The 16,825-nt window shown below is 44.0% G+C and overlaps 1 protein-coding gene across 1 annotated transcript in view; it reads left to right on the forward strand.

Moving 5' to 3' along the window:
* Positions 1–8,172: 8,172 nt before the first annotated feature.
* The window catches only part of LOC102563857 (tetratricopeptide repeat protein 8), a 36,077-nt gene continuing 27,424 nt past the window's right edge, over positions 8,173–16,825 (forward strand). Inside the window, exons 1-3 of the mRNA XM_059723157.1 lie at positions 8,173–8,240; positions 10,620–10,709; positions 13,717–13,761. Coding sequence (XP_059579140.1) covers positions 10,626–10,709; positions 13,717–13,761 — 129 coding nt within the window. The 5' untranslated portion in view covers positions 8,173–8,240; positions 10,620–10,625. The remainder of the gene's footprint in view (positions 8,241–10,619; positions 10,710–13,716; positions 13,762–16,825) is intronic.

Here is a 16,825-nt window from a genome sequence, read left to right on the forward strand (position 1 = left end):
TGTGCTGCACTTCTGCCCATATCTGCCAGCCCTGGACAGCATACAGAGCTTCCTAGTGGGGCTTGGTCACTCCTACCTCAGCAGCTCCTCCTCCTGCCCCTGCTGCACTGCTTCAAGCTGGGGGAATCTGTGGCCAGCAATTCCAGGGTGCATACGGCTCCACTTCTTGGCTGCTTTCTGCCCACTCGGCGACCTGCAGGTGGCTGCTCATCATGTTAGGTGGGCGGAGTGGGTAGAAAGTGGCTGAGGCTGGAGCCCAGCATGCTGGGGTAAAAGCCACCCAGCACCAGCTTCCCTCTCTGCCTGGGGTGGCACAAGAGGAAGAGGGGCAGAGCTGCTGGAGTTGCGGGGAGCTGAGCAGCACCCAGGCAAGCTGCAGCTGCATTGGGAGCAGCCCCACCAGGCAGCTGTATCTGCTGGCAGGACTGGGGCTGGTGTGGTGCTATCTGGCAGGCGCAGGGCAGGAGCGCAGCGTGGACTGCCCTGCACAGGAGCGGGCATGGCTCAGCTCCATGTGGAGCATTGTAGGGGTGGCTGCTGGTTGGATCCAATCAGTTGGTGGGCCAGATCTTTGGATCTTTTTTAGACCAACTAAATAGTTGCAAAAAGTGTGTTATTTACAAGCTTTCGGACACACGTCCTTCATCAGGAGAAAAAAAATTAAAAATGGAGAGAGAAATTAAAGATGGCCAGAAAACTCTCAGGTATTTAAAAAAAAAAAAAAAAAAAAGCCAGTCTTGGAAAGCTGTTCTGCAGGAACGCAAATGTAGAGGAGATGCAGGAGACAAAGGCAGGTTGTTAACTGTAGGTATCAGATGTCAGGCAGGCCGGGGGGGGGGGGGATGGGGGACGGGGGCAGGGCATAACTTGATTTTAAAATTTTAGTCGAAGTTATTAATACTGGCTTTTTTCTTCTTCACATTGTGAAGTTTCCATTTCGAATGACAACATTCGATATCTTCCATGTTTCAGGAATCTAGGCTGTAGCCATGTTGGTCTAAGTACAGCTTTCATCTGCCTCTGTTCGCTGGACAGATTTTGTCTGCCTGTGTGCTCTGACCAATGAGGCTTTCTTTTATATATAAGCTGGTCCCCAATGCTCTTTGCTAGTTAATTTTTAAGCCTCCTATTTGGCTGTCCAGCCTGGATTTCCCAGTCAGTTGTCCTCTACCCCTGCTAGTCCCACAGCAATCTGACTTACCATACATTATATCAAAATTGTCCTTCACAACTGAAGTACCTCCATTGCACTGTATCACTTTTCCACTTTCTGCTGCTCTCAGGCCTGTGCCATTTTCTTCAGACCATCAGCACTCTGTTCCAGCAGCCCCTCTGACTCAGGAGCTTTAGATCCTTCAGTATTCAGCTTTCATTTGGCAAGTTGATGGCTGGTTCTGTTATAGAGTCATGGAGGGGTGAAGCAAGACATGGGTGAGCCCACAACCTTCACCCCTTGCTACCCTAGCACCTCAGTAATGGGGAAAGAACATCCTGTTATAGGCTTTTTCCTAGTGCCTTCTGCACAGCACATTTTGTTTCCTTACCAGTTCCTTTATCAATGAGGAGTCAATATCCATCTTAAGTGCTTCTCCAATATTTCTGTCTATCTAGTATTGACATAAATCTGTCTTTTTATAATTTCCCAAAGGGCCCGATTCTGAGTCTCAAGATCAAAGGGTAGGTAAGAACCAGACAGGTCAGAACAAAACATGTGAGCCCCATAAATATTTGAGTTTCATGCTTGGTTACATGCCAAAAATTAGGCAGTACCAAAATTGAGCTTATGTATGATGATAGTCTAAAATGTATTTGTCTCAAGTATAAAAAACATTTTAGAGACCTGCACTAGATTTGTGTGGCCCCCTGAGGTGGAGACTTTCTGCCAAGAAAAATAGTTGGATACAGATGGATATTCTTGAGAAATAGGACATTCTGGAAAAATATAGTCACTCTACAGTTGAAATGGGGACTAAGAAGAAAGTGACTTGCTGGGTGGTATTTGATAGATTTCGAGGCGAAAAGGGAACCATTATGATAGTCTTACTTTGAACTGTATAACATAGACAGTATAGTACATATATTTTTTACAAAAACGGTCCTTGCCAAATTGTTCCAATAGTAAATTCAGCTCATTATTACAAGAACAATCCTTATTTCTAGTCTAAAATGGCTAGGTACAGACACTTAAAAAAGCCAGAGGCAGAATTGATCTAAGTTGCACAGTTTTCTGTAAGCGGCATAGTTTAGATCAGTAACAAACAGAACAGAGATTCACCTTTTATTGCGGGGTGAGGCTAGTCTGTGTGCCGAACTTCTGTTCTGTTATGGGTATAGACTGATTTCTGATCACTTATACTGGTAAAAGTGTAATGTCTGTACCTGGAAAATATGTCTAGCTCCAGATTCCAGCTGTTAGTTCTTATTAAACCTTTGTAGGCTGGACTGAAGTTCCCTCTACTTCAATTTTCTATTCTTAATGTAAATACAGTAAAAGTTCCATTAACCGGCACCTTACAAGCTAGCATAGTCTATTAACCGGCATACCAGCTTGTAAGGCAAAGCGAAACCGGAAGTGCCCACCATGGCACTTCTGGTTTTGCCGAACTCCCATGGCCCGGGGGCAAAGCGGCCTGCACTGCCAAGCACCCACAGCCCGGGGGTATGACAGGCCATGTGGGGCTCGCCTCCCTGTCCCATGGGGCCTCCAGGGCCTGCAGGAGGGTTGGTGATGCTGCGGGAGGGTCAGCGACGCCCCAGACACAGTGGGAGAAGTAGCAGCCCAAACAGGCAAGGACGCCTGTTCGGGCTGCTCAATTAACCGGCATATTTTAATTCGAGCTGCTCAATTAACCCGGGAATGGGGGATGCCGGATAACAGAGCTTTTACTGTACATAAAGATTTTGATCAAGTTGCTCATTATTCTGTTTATTCTAAATTGTTCAAGCTCATAAAGTTTCTCACTATAAGGCATATGTTTCAACCTCATGGCTCTTTTCTGAACATTATCAACTTTCTTTTTGAATTTTGGTCACAAGAATTATGCAGAGTTTCTGTGAAGTAACAGGGGCATCAGTGCACAACTCTGACCACCATATTTACTCACATACCAGATGCACGCTTTCCAAATAAATTAACTGTTCAGAATTGGTGAGTGTTTTATGTGGGGTAGTTGATATTATGCCCAGAACAGAAGAAATGGCATTTCTATTCAGGCATCACTGAGGGAATCAGTGCTTATTATAATCCACTTGATTTGCAAATTGCTCTTCCATCCACAAGTGTTGGCAGTCTCTCTCCTTTTTGATGGTCTTGATGTTCCACTAATCAAGCTAGTCTGTCATTCACAACTTTGCTTTTAGTTACTGACTCTCGGTCTCTCTCCAGTTTCACAGCCCTATAGACTTCTTTAGCTTTTTTCAAAATCCTAGATTGCCAATGAAGTCCAGTCTTTAGCAGCAGCTGCAGTTTCGGTTTTTGGCTCAATAGCCAAAAGCTGCTGACAATTCATCTGTAAAAGGGTTAAAATGATAGCTTTTGCCTGAATAGGAAAGGGAAGGTGAAAGCAAGCTTAAAATTCCATATCTCTGGAAAAATCTTTTTTCCCCTTCATTCTGCCTTTTTAGAAACAAGGAGCATGAAGTGTGCAAGAGACTGGTGTGCATTTTCTGTTCTTCCACTTGGTATTCCCCTGCTTATATATCCAAAATTTCATTATCTCCTTTACTACATTATACTAGGAATTCATGTGTAGGTGATTATCCATCAGGACTCCCAGATCTTCTTCAGAGTCACTACTTTCCAGAATAGTGTCTCCCTCTTTGTTCTTAGATGCATTACTTTACAACTGGATATATTAAAACACATATTGTTTGTGCCCTGCTGCAGCCACCCCAAAATTCTCTGTAGCCCCTTCAACCTTCGCTCCCAGTGTGTCAGCCTGGTCCAGCTCCAGCCCCAGCCCCAGCCAACATCAGCAGCCTGCCCTGCACTACACAGATCTGGGGGGCACATGCCCCCCCTGCATTCTCGGGGTGCACACAGCAGCAGGAGCCACCATTCCTCCCCCATTCCCCATGCCCCCAGGATGAGCCGCCTCTTTGTCCTGTGCTCCATTCTGCCCCAGCTGGACAGTGCCTATCCCAGCCACAGCCCCACTCTCTCCCTCACCGTGGGGGCCTCGATCTGTTGTGTTCCACCATAGTAGACTTTAGGAGGCAGATCAGCTGGATGCAGATCTCCACACTGTCGGGCTGTGCTCCTCACCGCCTGTGTCAGGGGTGGGCAATTATTTCGGGTGGAGGATCGCTTACCGAGTTTTGGCAAGCTGTTGAGGGCCACATTGGTAGTCCCACCCCTTGACAGATGCCCTGCACCCTGGTCACCATCTTGTGCCTGGAAGTCTCGCCCCCCCCCCCAACCCCTGACCTTTGCCACCAGAAGTCCCTCCCCTTGGTGCCAGAAATACTCCTTTCAGCAAGGAGTTTTGCCACCTCGGAACCAGAAAAACACAAAATTATATTCTAAAAATCAAATATCTACAACATTCATTAATTTGATTTTTAAAAATATTTTTGTCCTGTGTTTGTGTAGTAATATACAAATACACGTGTTTGTGTACTGTACACAAAGGTGATTGCGCAATAGCTTAAAATGAAGTCTTACTCTTGTATATTGGGGGAGGGGGCATGGGTATAGGCTTGTGGACATAGGCAACTGGTAGGAGGGACACAGGGGTTGAGGAGCACACTCATAGTTTCATAGTTGGTAGGGTCGGAAGGGACCTGAGCAGATCATCAAGTCCGACCCCCTGCCATGGGCAGGAAAGAGTACCGGGATCAAATGACCCCGGCGAGGTTTTCATCCAGCCTCCTCTTAAAGACCCCCAGGGTAGGAGCCAGCTCCACTTCTCTTGGACAGAGAAGTAGCGCCTCCTGATCTCTAGCCTAAATCTACCCTCTGCCAGCTTGTGACCGTTATTTCTAGTCACTCCTGCTAGTGCTCGGGGGAACAGGGACTCCCCCAGTGCCTGCTGGTCCCCCCCTGACCAGTTTGTAAACGGCCACTAGATCCCCCCCTCAGCATTCTCTTGTGGAGGCTGAACAGATTCAGGTCCCTTAACCTCTCCTTGTAGGGCCTGCCCTGCTGACTCCTGACGTGTGGGTGGCCCTCCTCTGGACCCTCTCCATGTTATCCACATCCCTTCTGAAGTGTGGCTCCCAGAACTGGACACAGTACTCCAACTGTGGCCTGACCAGTGTCGCATAGAGGGGGAGGATCACTTCCTTCGACCTGCTTGAGATGTATCTGTGGATGTATGACAATATATGGTTAGCCTTCCTGACCGCGTCCCCACAGTCGGCCCATGTTCATTTTGGCATCAATAATGACTTCAAGATCCTTTTCTGCCTCTGCACTGTTGAGAAGGGAGTTCCCCAGCCTGTAGGTATGCTGCTGGTTCTTCCTCCCCAGGTGCAGCACCTTGTACTTGTCAGTGTTGAAACCCATCCTGTTCTCATCCGCCCACCCCTGTAACCTGTCTAGGTCCGATTGCAGCCTTTTCCTCCCTTCTAGCATGCACACTTCTCCCCACATCTTAGTGTCATCTGCAAATTTGAACAGGGTGCTTTTTACATCCTCGTCCAAGTCGCTGATGAAGATATTGAACCGTGTGGGCCCGAGGACCAAACCCTGCGGAACCCCACTGCCCACATCCCTCCAGGTTGAAAATGACCCGTCCACGACCACTCTCTGGGTGCGACCTTCCAGCCAACTAGTGACCCATTTGACTGTGTGGGTGTCGACGCCACAGTCCCCTAGTTTTTAATGAGAATGTATATGGTGGGGTGCGTGTGTGGGAGTTGCCCTGTGAATACACACACACACACACACACACACACACACACACACACACGTCTCCTCTGCCCCCACACACAGTCTCTCCCTCACGTATTGTTCTCTCTGTCTCTCTCCCCCTCCCTCGTTGCAGGCACACACACACATGCCCCCCACTCCCTCCCGCTTCCAGCCCTGGGGTACCTGCATGGGCCATTCTCCTGTGGCCCAGTGATGCAGCTGGGGCCACATGGTGCTGGAGGCGGCCGCATGCAGGGAAGCAGTGCAAGCCAGGGCAGGAAGACACTTCCCGTTGAGGGGGCTGGGAATGGCACAGAGCCGGGCTGGCTTTGTTGGTGAGTGCTGCTGGCTTCCCCTGGGTCCTACTGCCCCTGGCTCCTGTCATCTTTAACAGGATCCAGGAGCAGATAAATAGACATTTTCTAAATTTTTTAGGTGCCCTGTGGGCTGGATAGATGCGGCCGGTGGGTTGTATTTTGCCTGCCCCTGGCCTATGTGCTGCACTGGCAGCTGTACACATGCACAAGGCATTTATTAGCCACATCAGGCAAAAAAAAGCTGATTTCCGATTCAGTCAATTTTCTTTATATCAGTGCTGACCTGATATTGGACTGATGTATCGGTGCACCTCTAGTTTTTTCTGATGTATTTGAGGCTGGTAATCAGGTAATCATAGATAAAACCACTCATATGTTATATATAAAAAGCACAAAGGCCCCAGATCCTCTATTCTCAACAAGGATGTACACTGATAATGGAGTTGGTGTACTTGTCGTTGAGTTCACCTCTCTGCTGTTCTTCTTCCCAGCCTCCAGTGGCAGCAGGCTGCATAAGCAGGGTCCTATCAGAGTCCTGTAAGTGTGAAATCAAGAATGTTGCTCTCCCTGACATGTTTACTGTATGGGGTCTCTGTGAACACATCTATTTGAGGCAAAGCTTAAGGGGAGTATCACGTCTTCTGTTCCAGCCTCAGTCCATCACTTTTCTTTGATGCTTTTTTGCTACTGTGGTGAAATACTCTGTTGTATGCTTTCCCTCCTATACCCTTAATTCCGTAGGTCATAGTAGCAGACTGGTCACAGATCCTTCTGCCAAACCCAGCCTAGTCTAGATGACCCTGTTTCTAAGACCTCCTACACTTACCCCAGCTTGGACTGCATTCTTTTCCTCTTGCTTTTTTTTTATCTTGTTGTTCCAAGACAAGGGCAAGTTACTCCATCCAGAGCTTCTCTCTTCACCTAACTGATTGGATGCTGGATGGTCCTCACAGCTAGAGCAGGACTGTCTGACTGTCTTACACATGCAGAAAAGTTTCCACAAAGTGTGCCTACATAGTAAAATAGTAATGTTTTTCTGTAGTGTGTTAGGCATGAGGTCTCTTTTCAGTCAGTCCTCCATTCCTTCCATCTTGGATTATATTCTGGCATTGAGGAGCATGGATCTAGCTCTCAGCTAAATCAAGGTACAGTTGGCAGCTATCTTGTCCCTTCACTCTCTACCCCCCATAAAGGTCATTTGGTATTTTCACATCCCATAACCCTGGAATTTCTTAAGGGGCTAGTAAAGGCTTTGGTATGTATAAGGAGCACAATCCACAAACCAACTATTACATCTTCAAGATCTGGAATACCATACCTAACTGTTTAGGTCAAACAAGTTCCCTCTGCCTTCATATCTCTCCTCAAATTCTACCTTTTCCGTATAATTTTGACAGAGTTACTCTCCTGGACCATAAACTGATTTAGCAAAATTAATGATTTTTTTTTACTGTAAAACAAACAACCTTATAATTATAGTATGGTAGCCTTTCTTGTCTCCTATGACATCAACTCTTCCCACTTCCTTTCCCCCCCCATACAAATTGTAAGATCTCTGGCCCAGGTATCATCTCTTTGTTATCTATATTTAAATGCCATGACCCTTCTCTCACCTGTAAAATAATGCTAAGTAATAACACTCTTATTTTGTAGGTCCAGAACTTCTTTGAGACTCCCTGGAACCAGTCAGGGGGGTGGTCCTAGTCCAGCTGTTAGGTATGTAGTTCCTTATCTTTGTCAGATTAAACTGGTAAATTTATTGTGTTTTGGAGCTGCTCCTTAATGTAAAATAATTTAATAAATTACACAACTTCAGGTTAAATGTAATTTGTTTTTACTGATGTGGTGGTTTGAAAAATAAATACATTAGCTTAATCTTTTGTTTTAACTTTTTTCATTATCTTCAGGCCAGTGACTCAGACGGGAAGAACCTATTACTGGGTTTGTGCGGACCAGCACACAAGGTGGACGGCCAGGCACTATGGAACAGCTATAAAAAACACCTAGAACAGCCCGACACTGCTCGCCCAATTACCAGTGCTTCTGGCAGATATGTCAGACTAGGAACGGTAAACATCTTAATTTTTCAACTGCAAAGGATAGCTTTCCCTTCTGTAGCATATGTCATGTGATGTTTTGGTTGTGCTTAGAAGCTGCATCTAAAAATTGAGCTAGAAGAAGTTAGGATAGAGCATATGAAATGTGCAGCACATTAACAACTTCTATTTTAAAAACAGTTTAAATAATTTACTAGTTGATCAATGAATAAAGTGTATCCAGATTTAGAACATTGCACAATATAAATTCTGCGGACCTAGTTCTTCATTCAGTGAAGTCCATGAAAATAAAACTGTTTGTGACTTCAACAAAAGAAAAATTGAGCCTCTCCTTAGCAAATTTTTAAATTATTTTTCTAGGGAGCTATTAGCCTCTCATGACCAGTTAATTAAATAAGTCCGATTTAGCTTATTTTGCTGCATCAGCCCCCTTGCCCTCTGCCCGCCCCCCCCCCCCCCCCCCCCCCCCCAATATTCTTCCCCCTGTAGCCTTTCTCCTCTCCTCTCCTCTCCTCTCCTCCCCCTGCCCCGGCCACCTTCTCAGGCTTTGTTCCCTCCCTGAGCACAAACACAGTGTGGAAGTGAGCTGCAAGTGACAGTAAGGTAGGGAGGGAGACGGAGAGGAAAGCAACAGAGAGGAGACAGAAGCTTCACAGGGCAGTCTGAGGGGAACAGGAAACTGCTGTGGGTCTGTCTCTGACCTTGACTCAGACTTGGGGAAATAGTCAGATGATGTATTTTAACTTGTTGCAGACTGCTGCAAATTTCAACTGAGTACTCCATGAACACACTTTTGAGCAACATTTTTGTGCCTACTTATACATAGTACAAACTGTGCATGTTGTTAATCCAGCGCCCAAAGGCCCATGACTTATCATATGGTTTCCTGGGCTGGACCCCAGCAGAGTCAATAGCATATCAAGCCATGATGACCCCACAGCCCAACATTGCTCAGTATGTATACCCCAGATACTCCCCGCAACAGATCCATGTGCTAATTAGGCCCTCCCCCCCCCGCCCCCCCTCCACTTACAACTGCAGCTAGGTGTTTTTGTTACAAGGACCCTCCAAAAATGTATATGCAGATGAGGCACAAAGCTCCTTACTCCATCTCCACTCCATGGAGGATGGGGCCATACTAATCCCATGTGACGGACAAAGAGAGGGGAACACAGCCTCTCGGCTACATAGAAGTTTGGTGATGCTTGCCAGATATTTAAGGCTCATGAAGAAACAGGAATAATTGGAAATGGGAAAGGCAGGTGCTGCTGAGCTGTGGGACTGAAGAGGAAGTAAAAATATATTTGAGGGAATGGTTCACTATGACTTGAAAAAGAGTTGGTGTTGAGGGGGACTGAGAACAATTGGTCCTATATTTTTTTATGATAGGCTGCACTAACCTAGTCTTGTGGTGGGTTCCCATCAATGTGTTTGCCCCGTATGGGTCAGATGTTTTATTCCAGCATTTCTCAACCTGTGGGTCGTGACCCAAAAGTGGGTTGCAGAAATATATGAAAGGGTCACGAAAAAACTTTAAAAATGGATTCTCCTTTAAAGGAGAAAAATGTGGGAAATGGTGGCTTTTCCCTTGCAGGCTCTCCGATTTCCAGCCTGCAAGGGGCTGCTTGAGACCCCCATTTCCCCCCACACAGAGGGGCTGGGGCCTGGGGGCAGGAGGCAGCAGGTTGGGAGTGAGGGGCACTGGTTTGGGATTGGCCATCGATTTTTACAAATGGGTCCTGGTACAAAAAAGTTGAGAACTACTGTATTATGCTCATGCTTAGCATGGCCTGCATTTAATTAACTTCACAGTTAGTTTCCATGACTGAGCTCATGCTTCTAGCAACCATTTAATGATAGACAATGTACAGTAAAAGCCCTGTTAGCTGGCACAAGTGGGGAATGAGGGTGCCAGGTATCTAAAAATGCTAGTTACCTGAGGCTGGTGATTTTCAGGCGGACGCAGAGTAGTGGCTGGGGGGTCAGGGCAGCCAGATGCGGAGCGGTGGCAGTGCAGGGTGGAGGTTTTGGCTGGATGTGGAGTAGTGGCAGTGCAGGGTAGTGGGTGGCGGTCGCGAGCGAGCTTTCCTTCCTCTCCCCCAACCCTCGTGTATGGTTGGCCATCTGGAAATTCCGATTAGTAGAGTATTCTAGTTAGTAAAATGCTGGATAACAGGGCTTTTACTGTATTTAACTTGGGGGGCAGGATTTGGTGGTATGCAGATATAAGACAAGGGACTTTTTTCTCCACACTGATTGGGGGGGGAGCTCATCTTGTATTTAAGTAAATACGGTAATTCATTTTTGTTTCATTGGCTGTTTCAGGTAATACTTAAAATGTTTGTATAAAGCATAAGAGTTTGGCCTGTTAAATACATTACTTTTCTTCAGGCATCAATGCTCACAAACCCAGATGGCCCTTTCATAAACTTGTCCAGACTGAATTTAGCAAAATATGCTCAAAAACCAAAGTTGGCAAAGGTATGTGGCTACTGTGATTATTGTTCTGGTATCTAACATCACCTCAACTTCTATTTCTCTTTTCAGTTCTCACTCTTCTTCTAAACTTTCAGGACTCTTTCCAGCCTGATATTTCCTCTACAACTGTTGAACTTTGGAAATGCTATGATCTTTGAAGGACCAAGCAGCCTAGGAAGTTGGACAGGATTTAAAGTAGCATGTATCTGGTTGATAGCATAGCAAAGTCATATGGCTCATATCTCCTGTATTGTAGTCAATTGGATCTTGTGCAATAGACAAATGAAAAAATAAATGTCCTGTAGAATTATTTGTAATCTCCAATACCCTAATGCAGAAACAGCTATTCCTCACCTTATGTAGTTGAAGAATGTCTTTTAAGAAGGACTTTTCTGGGTTAAAAACAAAACAGACCCATACTCCTCCAGCTTCAGGGAAAAGCAGCAAGAAACCAAGCACTCATCAGTTCTCCCACCAACTAAAAAGACTGAAGCCATAATAATGGAAAGGAATGTGAACTACAAAAGGGGTGCATCTACATGTGCCTTTAATGCACAGCAATAAACTTGTAGAGCTTATTGCTCCTCAGTTTACTGCTCCTCGGAATCTCCTGGATGCACCCGTTTACACAAGTGCCTTGACCCCAGCACATTGAGCTGGGTCAGAGCAGCCCCGGCTGGCAAGTGGTCTGGGGGTCAGCCTGCCAGCCTTGGGCTGCTCCAGCTGGGGTCAGTGTGTTGCGGAGAGGCTGGCTGGGGCACAAGGGTGCTTCGGCGCAGGGCTAGCTGGCACGCAGCACCTGCACTGAAGCACCCTTGTGCCCCAGCCAGCCCCGGCAGTGTCTACACGTGCACTGCTGTGCATGAAAAAACTCCGTGGTAGACACAAGTACTACCCTGCTGCGGCATTTATTAGTTTCCTGTGTGCTACTAGGGGCACGTGCAGACACTGAGATGTTTACTACACAGTTAATTAGTTAACTGTGCAGTAAATGTCTCGTGTAGATGTGCCTGAGAACATCAGTCTATCATCTAATTTGCCTCCATGAAAAGAACTAGAAATAACTTTGTTACCAGGAGAGATCTGTCCTCTACTGATTCTATTAGATTTTCTTTGAAAATAAATACATTTATAATTGGATTCCACATATACATTCTATGCAGTTAAAAAGCAAAATGTTCATTTTTTCAGTTTTGAGAATTCATTTTATCTTAAGGTGTACTTTTTCTGTCTGCAAATGTTAGCAGTTGGTCAGTAAATGAAAAATTCATTTGTGAAGAGGTTATGGACACTGATAATGCATTATAACTAGAACACTGAGTTAGTTTAAAAGAAGCAATACTATATTAATACATGAATCTTGAACAACGCATACAAGATGACTAAAAGCAATTTTAAAAACCCTACCTTGTTTATTGTCCAGGAAAGGCAGCTTGGGTATGTTTACAATATGACTACATATCTTCACTCGTGATTTAATGTTTAATGGTTTGGATTTTCTGTTTAGATTTAAAGTTATTACTTATTGTAATTTTGCAGTAGAAATATTTTCTATTTTAATTAGAGCTTGTGTTAATTTTTATTTGTCAGTTAAGTTCTTATGATTGACAATTATCGAAACTTAAATCTTGCATCAACAGAACAAATGTATTGGTGTGCCTTCCTCAGTAATGTCCCTCATCCCTGACCTGAAGCGTGTTTCATGCTTTATCATTGAGTGATCTTTCAGACAAGTCATTACATCAAGTACCATTTCTGTTAGCAATCTTTTTCTGGGAATTCTTGCTTGTAAAGAATTAGACTGAGCCATATAATTCATTGACCAAAAGGTCATCATATTTATTCTTTTCCCACCTGAGTTATATTGGCTAGCGACCCAGAGGTGAAGGGTCTTTAGTTATATTTCCAGTCCATTTTTGAGAGAGAATGGTGAACACTGCACATCTGACAAGTATCTGCTTTTAAATCTGCTAAAGAAGTCAGTCATTACAGTTTACAACTGAATAATATATAAATACTGAGATATTATTGTACAAAAATCTATTTTTGCAATTGTCTAAGCAAATGGGAGATCAGTGGACAGTTCCAGAGGCCATAGTATGTGAGGATTTCCCCTGAACTCTTAATTCCTTTGTCTTCTGATCTGTAAGACATTTAAAGAAAGGTTTCTTTAAAAAAAGGGATACAATTTTAGGAAATTGACTTTGTAAAGAGACTTTTTTTACTCAGCCAAATAGCGTCCCTATGTATGTACAGTTTTTGCTCTTTTTTTTCTGACAAGAATACATTTTCACTTCTGCTAACACTGTAAAATCATCCATGTAGCTGTGGAGATTGAGAGAGATTCTTTTCTGGTTTATGCATCTTTTTGGTCCATTGTTAGCCAGACTTCCGTTTCAAATTCTTATTTCTGGAGGTAATTTGCAAGCCGAAATCAGATACACTTGACTTCCAGGTTCCACACTTGTTGGATATTAAGTACTTATAGTTTTAAAAGTCATTTTTTTTCTTTTCTAAACTGAGAAAATATGGACTTTGGTCCTTAACAGACTTGTGCCTTTGCTTAAATTCTATTGCCTCATGACTACTTGCAACATGCAAAATTAAAGCACAAATAGAAATCTTTGCAGGATCAACCCCTTAAGCCAAATATTGAAAGACTGTAACTATGGAATCACAAAATTTCATTTTTACATTCACTTTTAAAATTCCAAAACTTTTTAAAAATGTCTGATGGAAAACAATCACATATTGATAACCCCAGTCATTTTATAATGTAGTAGGAATCACAAACACAAGATCTCTGTAATGACTATCCAGCACATCCAGAGGCTTTATCTAATTCATGAAGTCCACTTAATATTTCAAAAAGTGGTGATATGTAAATGTGTTTGCTATTTTAGAAAATTCTTTGGTAACTATTACAGTTGCAAAAACCAAGGTGTTGATTATATAAAGGTATTAACTTTTTTCTTCAGATATGACAATGACTTAAATGTTTTCCTGACAGGCATTGTTTGAATACATTTTTCACCATGAAAATGACGTTAAGAACGTAAGTAATCTATACAGTTTTTTTATTGTTCCTAAATCTTACTGTCATGTCTGCTGGTGTTCAGCTGTGCCAAAGCATCTAATATTACCTTATTTCATAGGATGGCAAACCTGTAGTTTTAAGAAACTCCTTATTAAATGTATAATGTCAAATATACTAAAATATATTTATACTTCTGTTATCAGAAACTAAACTAGTACAGTAATACTATAGGGCACTTTTACATGTGCTCCAAACAACTGAGTTGCTTTTGTGTGCCATAGTGCTTGGATTAATAACAAGCAGGGAGACAGGTTGAAAAAATTCTCTAAGAGCAGCATCTCAGAACCTGTAGATTTTACAGTAAGGGTAAATATCAGAAGAAAAATCTATGGTGCTTTATCCAGTTTTAAGTTCAATCCCTTATTTCTAGTTACAACATTTCCCTTAACCATCCAAACCAATTCCTCTCTTGCTGTTAGTGGTGTCCTATTTTGAATAGTCTGGGTTAAATTTGCATGCTTCAAAGGGTGTCAAACACATCTGGCCCTTGGCCTTTCTCTTTTCAGTGTGTGCTTTGCACTTCCTCTCAAAGGTCCCTCCCCATATTCATTATTATAGCTGCAGTGACCTACTGGTGGGCCATGAACAAATCATAGACTCATAGAATCATAGAAGTAGGGTTGGAAGGGACCTTGTAGATCTTCAGGTCCGACCCCCTGCCGGGGCAGGAAGAAAACTGGGCTCAGATGACCCCAGCCAGGTAGGCATCAAGCCACTTCTTAAAGACCCCCAGGGTAGGAGCCAGCACCACTTCCCTTGGAAGTTGGTTCCAGATCCTAGCCGCCCTAACTGAAGTAGTTCCTACGGATGTCTAATCTAAACCTACTCTCCAACAACTTGTGGCCATTATTCCTTGTTATCCCGGGGGGCGCTAGGGGAAACAAGGTCTCCCCCAACCCCTTCTGGTCCCCCCTAGTGAGTTTATAGACGGTCACCAGGTCCCCCCTCAGCCTTCTCTTGTGAAGGCTGAACAGGTTCAGGTCCCGTAGCCTCTCATTGTAGGGTCTGCCCTGCTGTCCCCGGATTATGCGGGTGGCCCTCCTCTGGACCCTCTCAGTGTTGTCCACATCCCTCTTGAAGTGGGGTGCCCAGAACTGGACACAGTACTTCAGCTGTGGCCTGACCAGCGTCGCATAGAGGGGGAGGATCACTTCCTTGGCCCTACTTGAGATGCACCTGTGGATACACGATAATGTCCGGTGAGCCCTGCTGACCGTGACCTCGCATTGTCGGTCCACGTTCATCTTGGAGTCAGTGATGACTCCAAGATCCCTTTCTGCCTCCGTGCTCTCAAGAAGGGAGTTTCCCATCTTATAAATGTGCTGCTGGTTACTACTGCCCAAGTGCAGCACCCTGCACTTGTCAGTATTGAAATGCATCCTGTTTTTGTTAGCCCACCCCTGCATCCTATCCAGGTCTTTCTGCAGTCTTTCCCTTCCTGCTAACGTGCCCACCTCCCCCCAAATTTTGGTATCATCAGCAAATTTGAACAGGTTGCTTTTCACCCCGTCGTCCAAATCGCTGATAAAGAAGTTGAACAGTGCGGGCCCAAGGACCGAGCCCTGGGGGACTCTGCTGCCCACTTCCCCCCAGGTCGAATATGACCCGTCCACCACCACCCTCTGAGTACAACCCTTCAGCCAATTCGCAATCCATCTGACCATGTAGGCATCAATGCCACAGTCACCTAGTTTTTTAATGAGGATGGGGTGGTCGACAGTGTCAAAGGCCTTGCTGAAGTCCAGAAAGACTACATCCATGGTGACAAATATTAGAGAACTCCACTGTTTGTGCTGGATAAAGACTTTAATTTTAAGCTTCTCAGGGCAGCCTGGTGATTTTTGATCAGTTCCACATGGACATAGGTTTCTGTCTGTGTGTTGCATGGCTGACACCATTTTTGTGACTGATAATTGTTCAGGAGTTGATTAATGTGATAACTTATTTGGCTTGAACATGTTTTATTAGGTAAAGCAAGTCATGTTTTTCCCAAGAACTGTTTCTGCCAGGCCAGAAATTTGTGAGGAATGTTCATAGCTGCATTGACTTTATTGAGCTATGTCAAATTTTCATCATCTGGAGAACTGACCTATTGCCATCACAAATGTCTTGTTTTGGTAACTGAAGAACTGGGAAAATAATCAGAGACCTTTGACACTAGGTCAGCCTAATTTTCAAATATCCAGGCTATATTATCTTTAAAATGACCTGGTTAACCTGATCTATATATACATCGTTCATGGCAAACAAAAAAACAAAACAACAACAAAAATGCCCGCATATATGTTGGAGAACTGCACTGACTGACCCTGTGGTGGTGGATTAGATAACCCATGAGTTATTTTCCTTTTTTGACTTGTGTGGTTCTGGAGAAATATTTATGAAAAGATCAAATCGACTCTGAGCCAGACAAATATGGACACATTTACAGATTAACCACTTAACATATCCATTTTATAACATTTTGCTTAAAAGCTTTTTAAGATGCTTCTGATGTTATTGCAATAGCAGTAGTAGCGAGTAAAGGGTAGTTGATACTCTCTGACACCTTGTGTTTGGTGTAAAACGGAATTTAAAAAAAACCTGTACCTTACTTATCTCTTAGCTTGTCAGTGGAGAGCACACTGACTCTTTCAATACACTATATCATGTCTTGAAAGAAGAGATTAAAAATAGGAAAAAAAGATAAAACTCTAGCTTTTCAGTTATTTCATCCCTGGCAATAAGATCATTCTGTTGGCTCCTGTTTAAGCACAGTCCATTGACTATCTAGTGGAGATTCTGATTTTAGGCTTATCTGATGGTGGACATTTGGGTGGAGAGAACTATTCCTGATAGTTCCTGATTTAATCACAAGCAATAAAAAGTCCAAAAGAAGCAACATTTCTTACTGCAGTACTTTAAATTACTCTAATGATCCAGGTGGAAAAGGCCCACTACATCACCAAAAATGGGTCATTTGTGTATTATCCCAAAAAAGAAGCAGATTGGGATTTAAAGAAAAAAAAATCTGTTCCAGTAA

This window comes from Alligator mississippiensis, chromosome 2 (genome assembly GCF_030867095.1).
Source record: "Alligator mississippiensis isolate rAllMis1 chromosome 2, rAllMis1, whole genome shotgun sequence".
NCBI classification, from domain to species: Eukaryota; Metazoa; Chordata; order Crocodylia; family Alligatoridae; genus Alligator; species Alligator mississippiensis.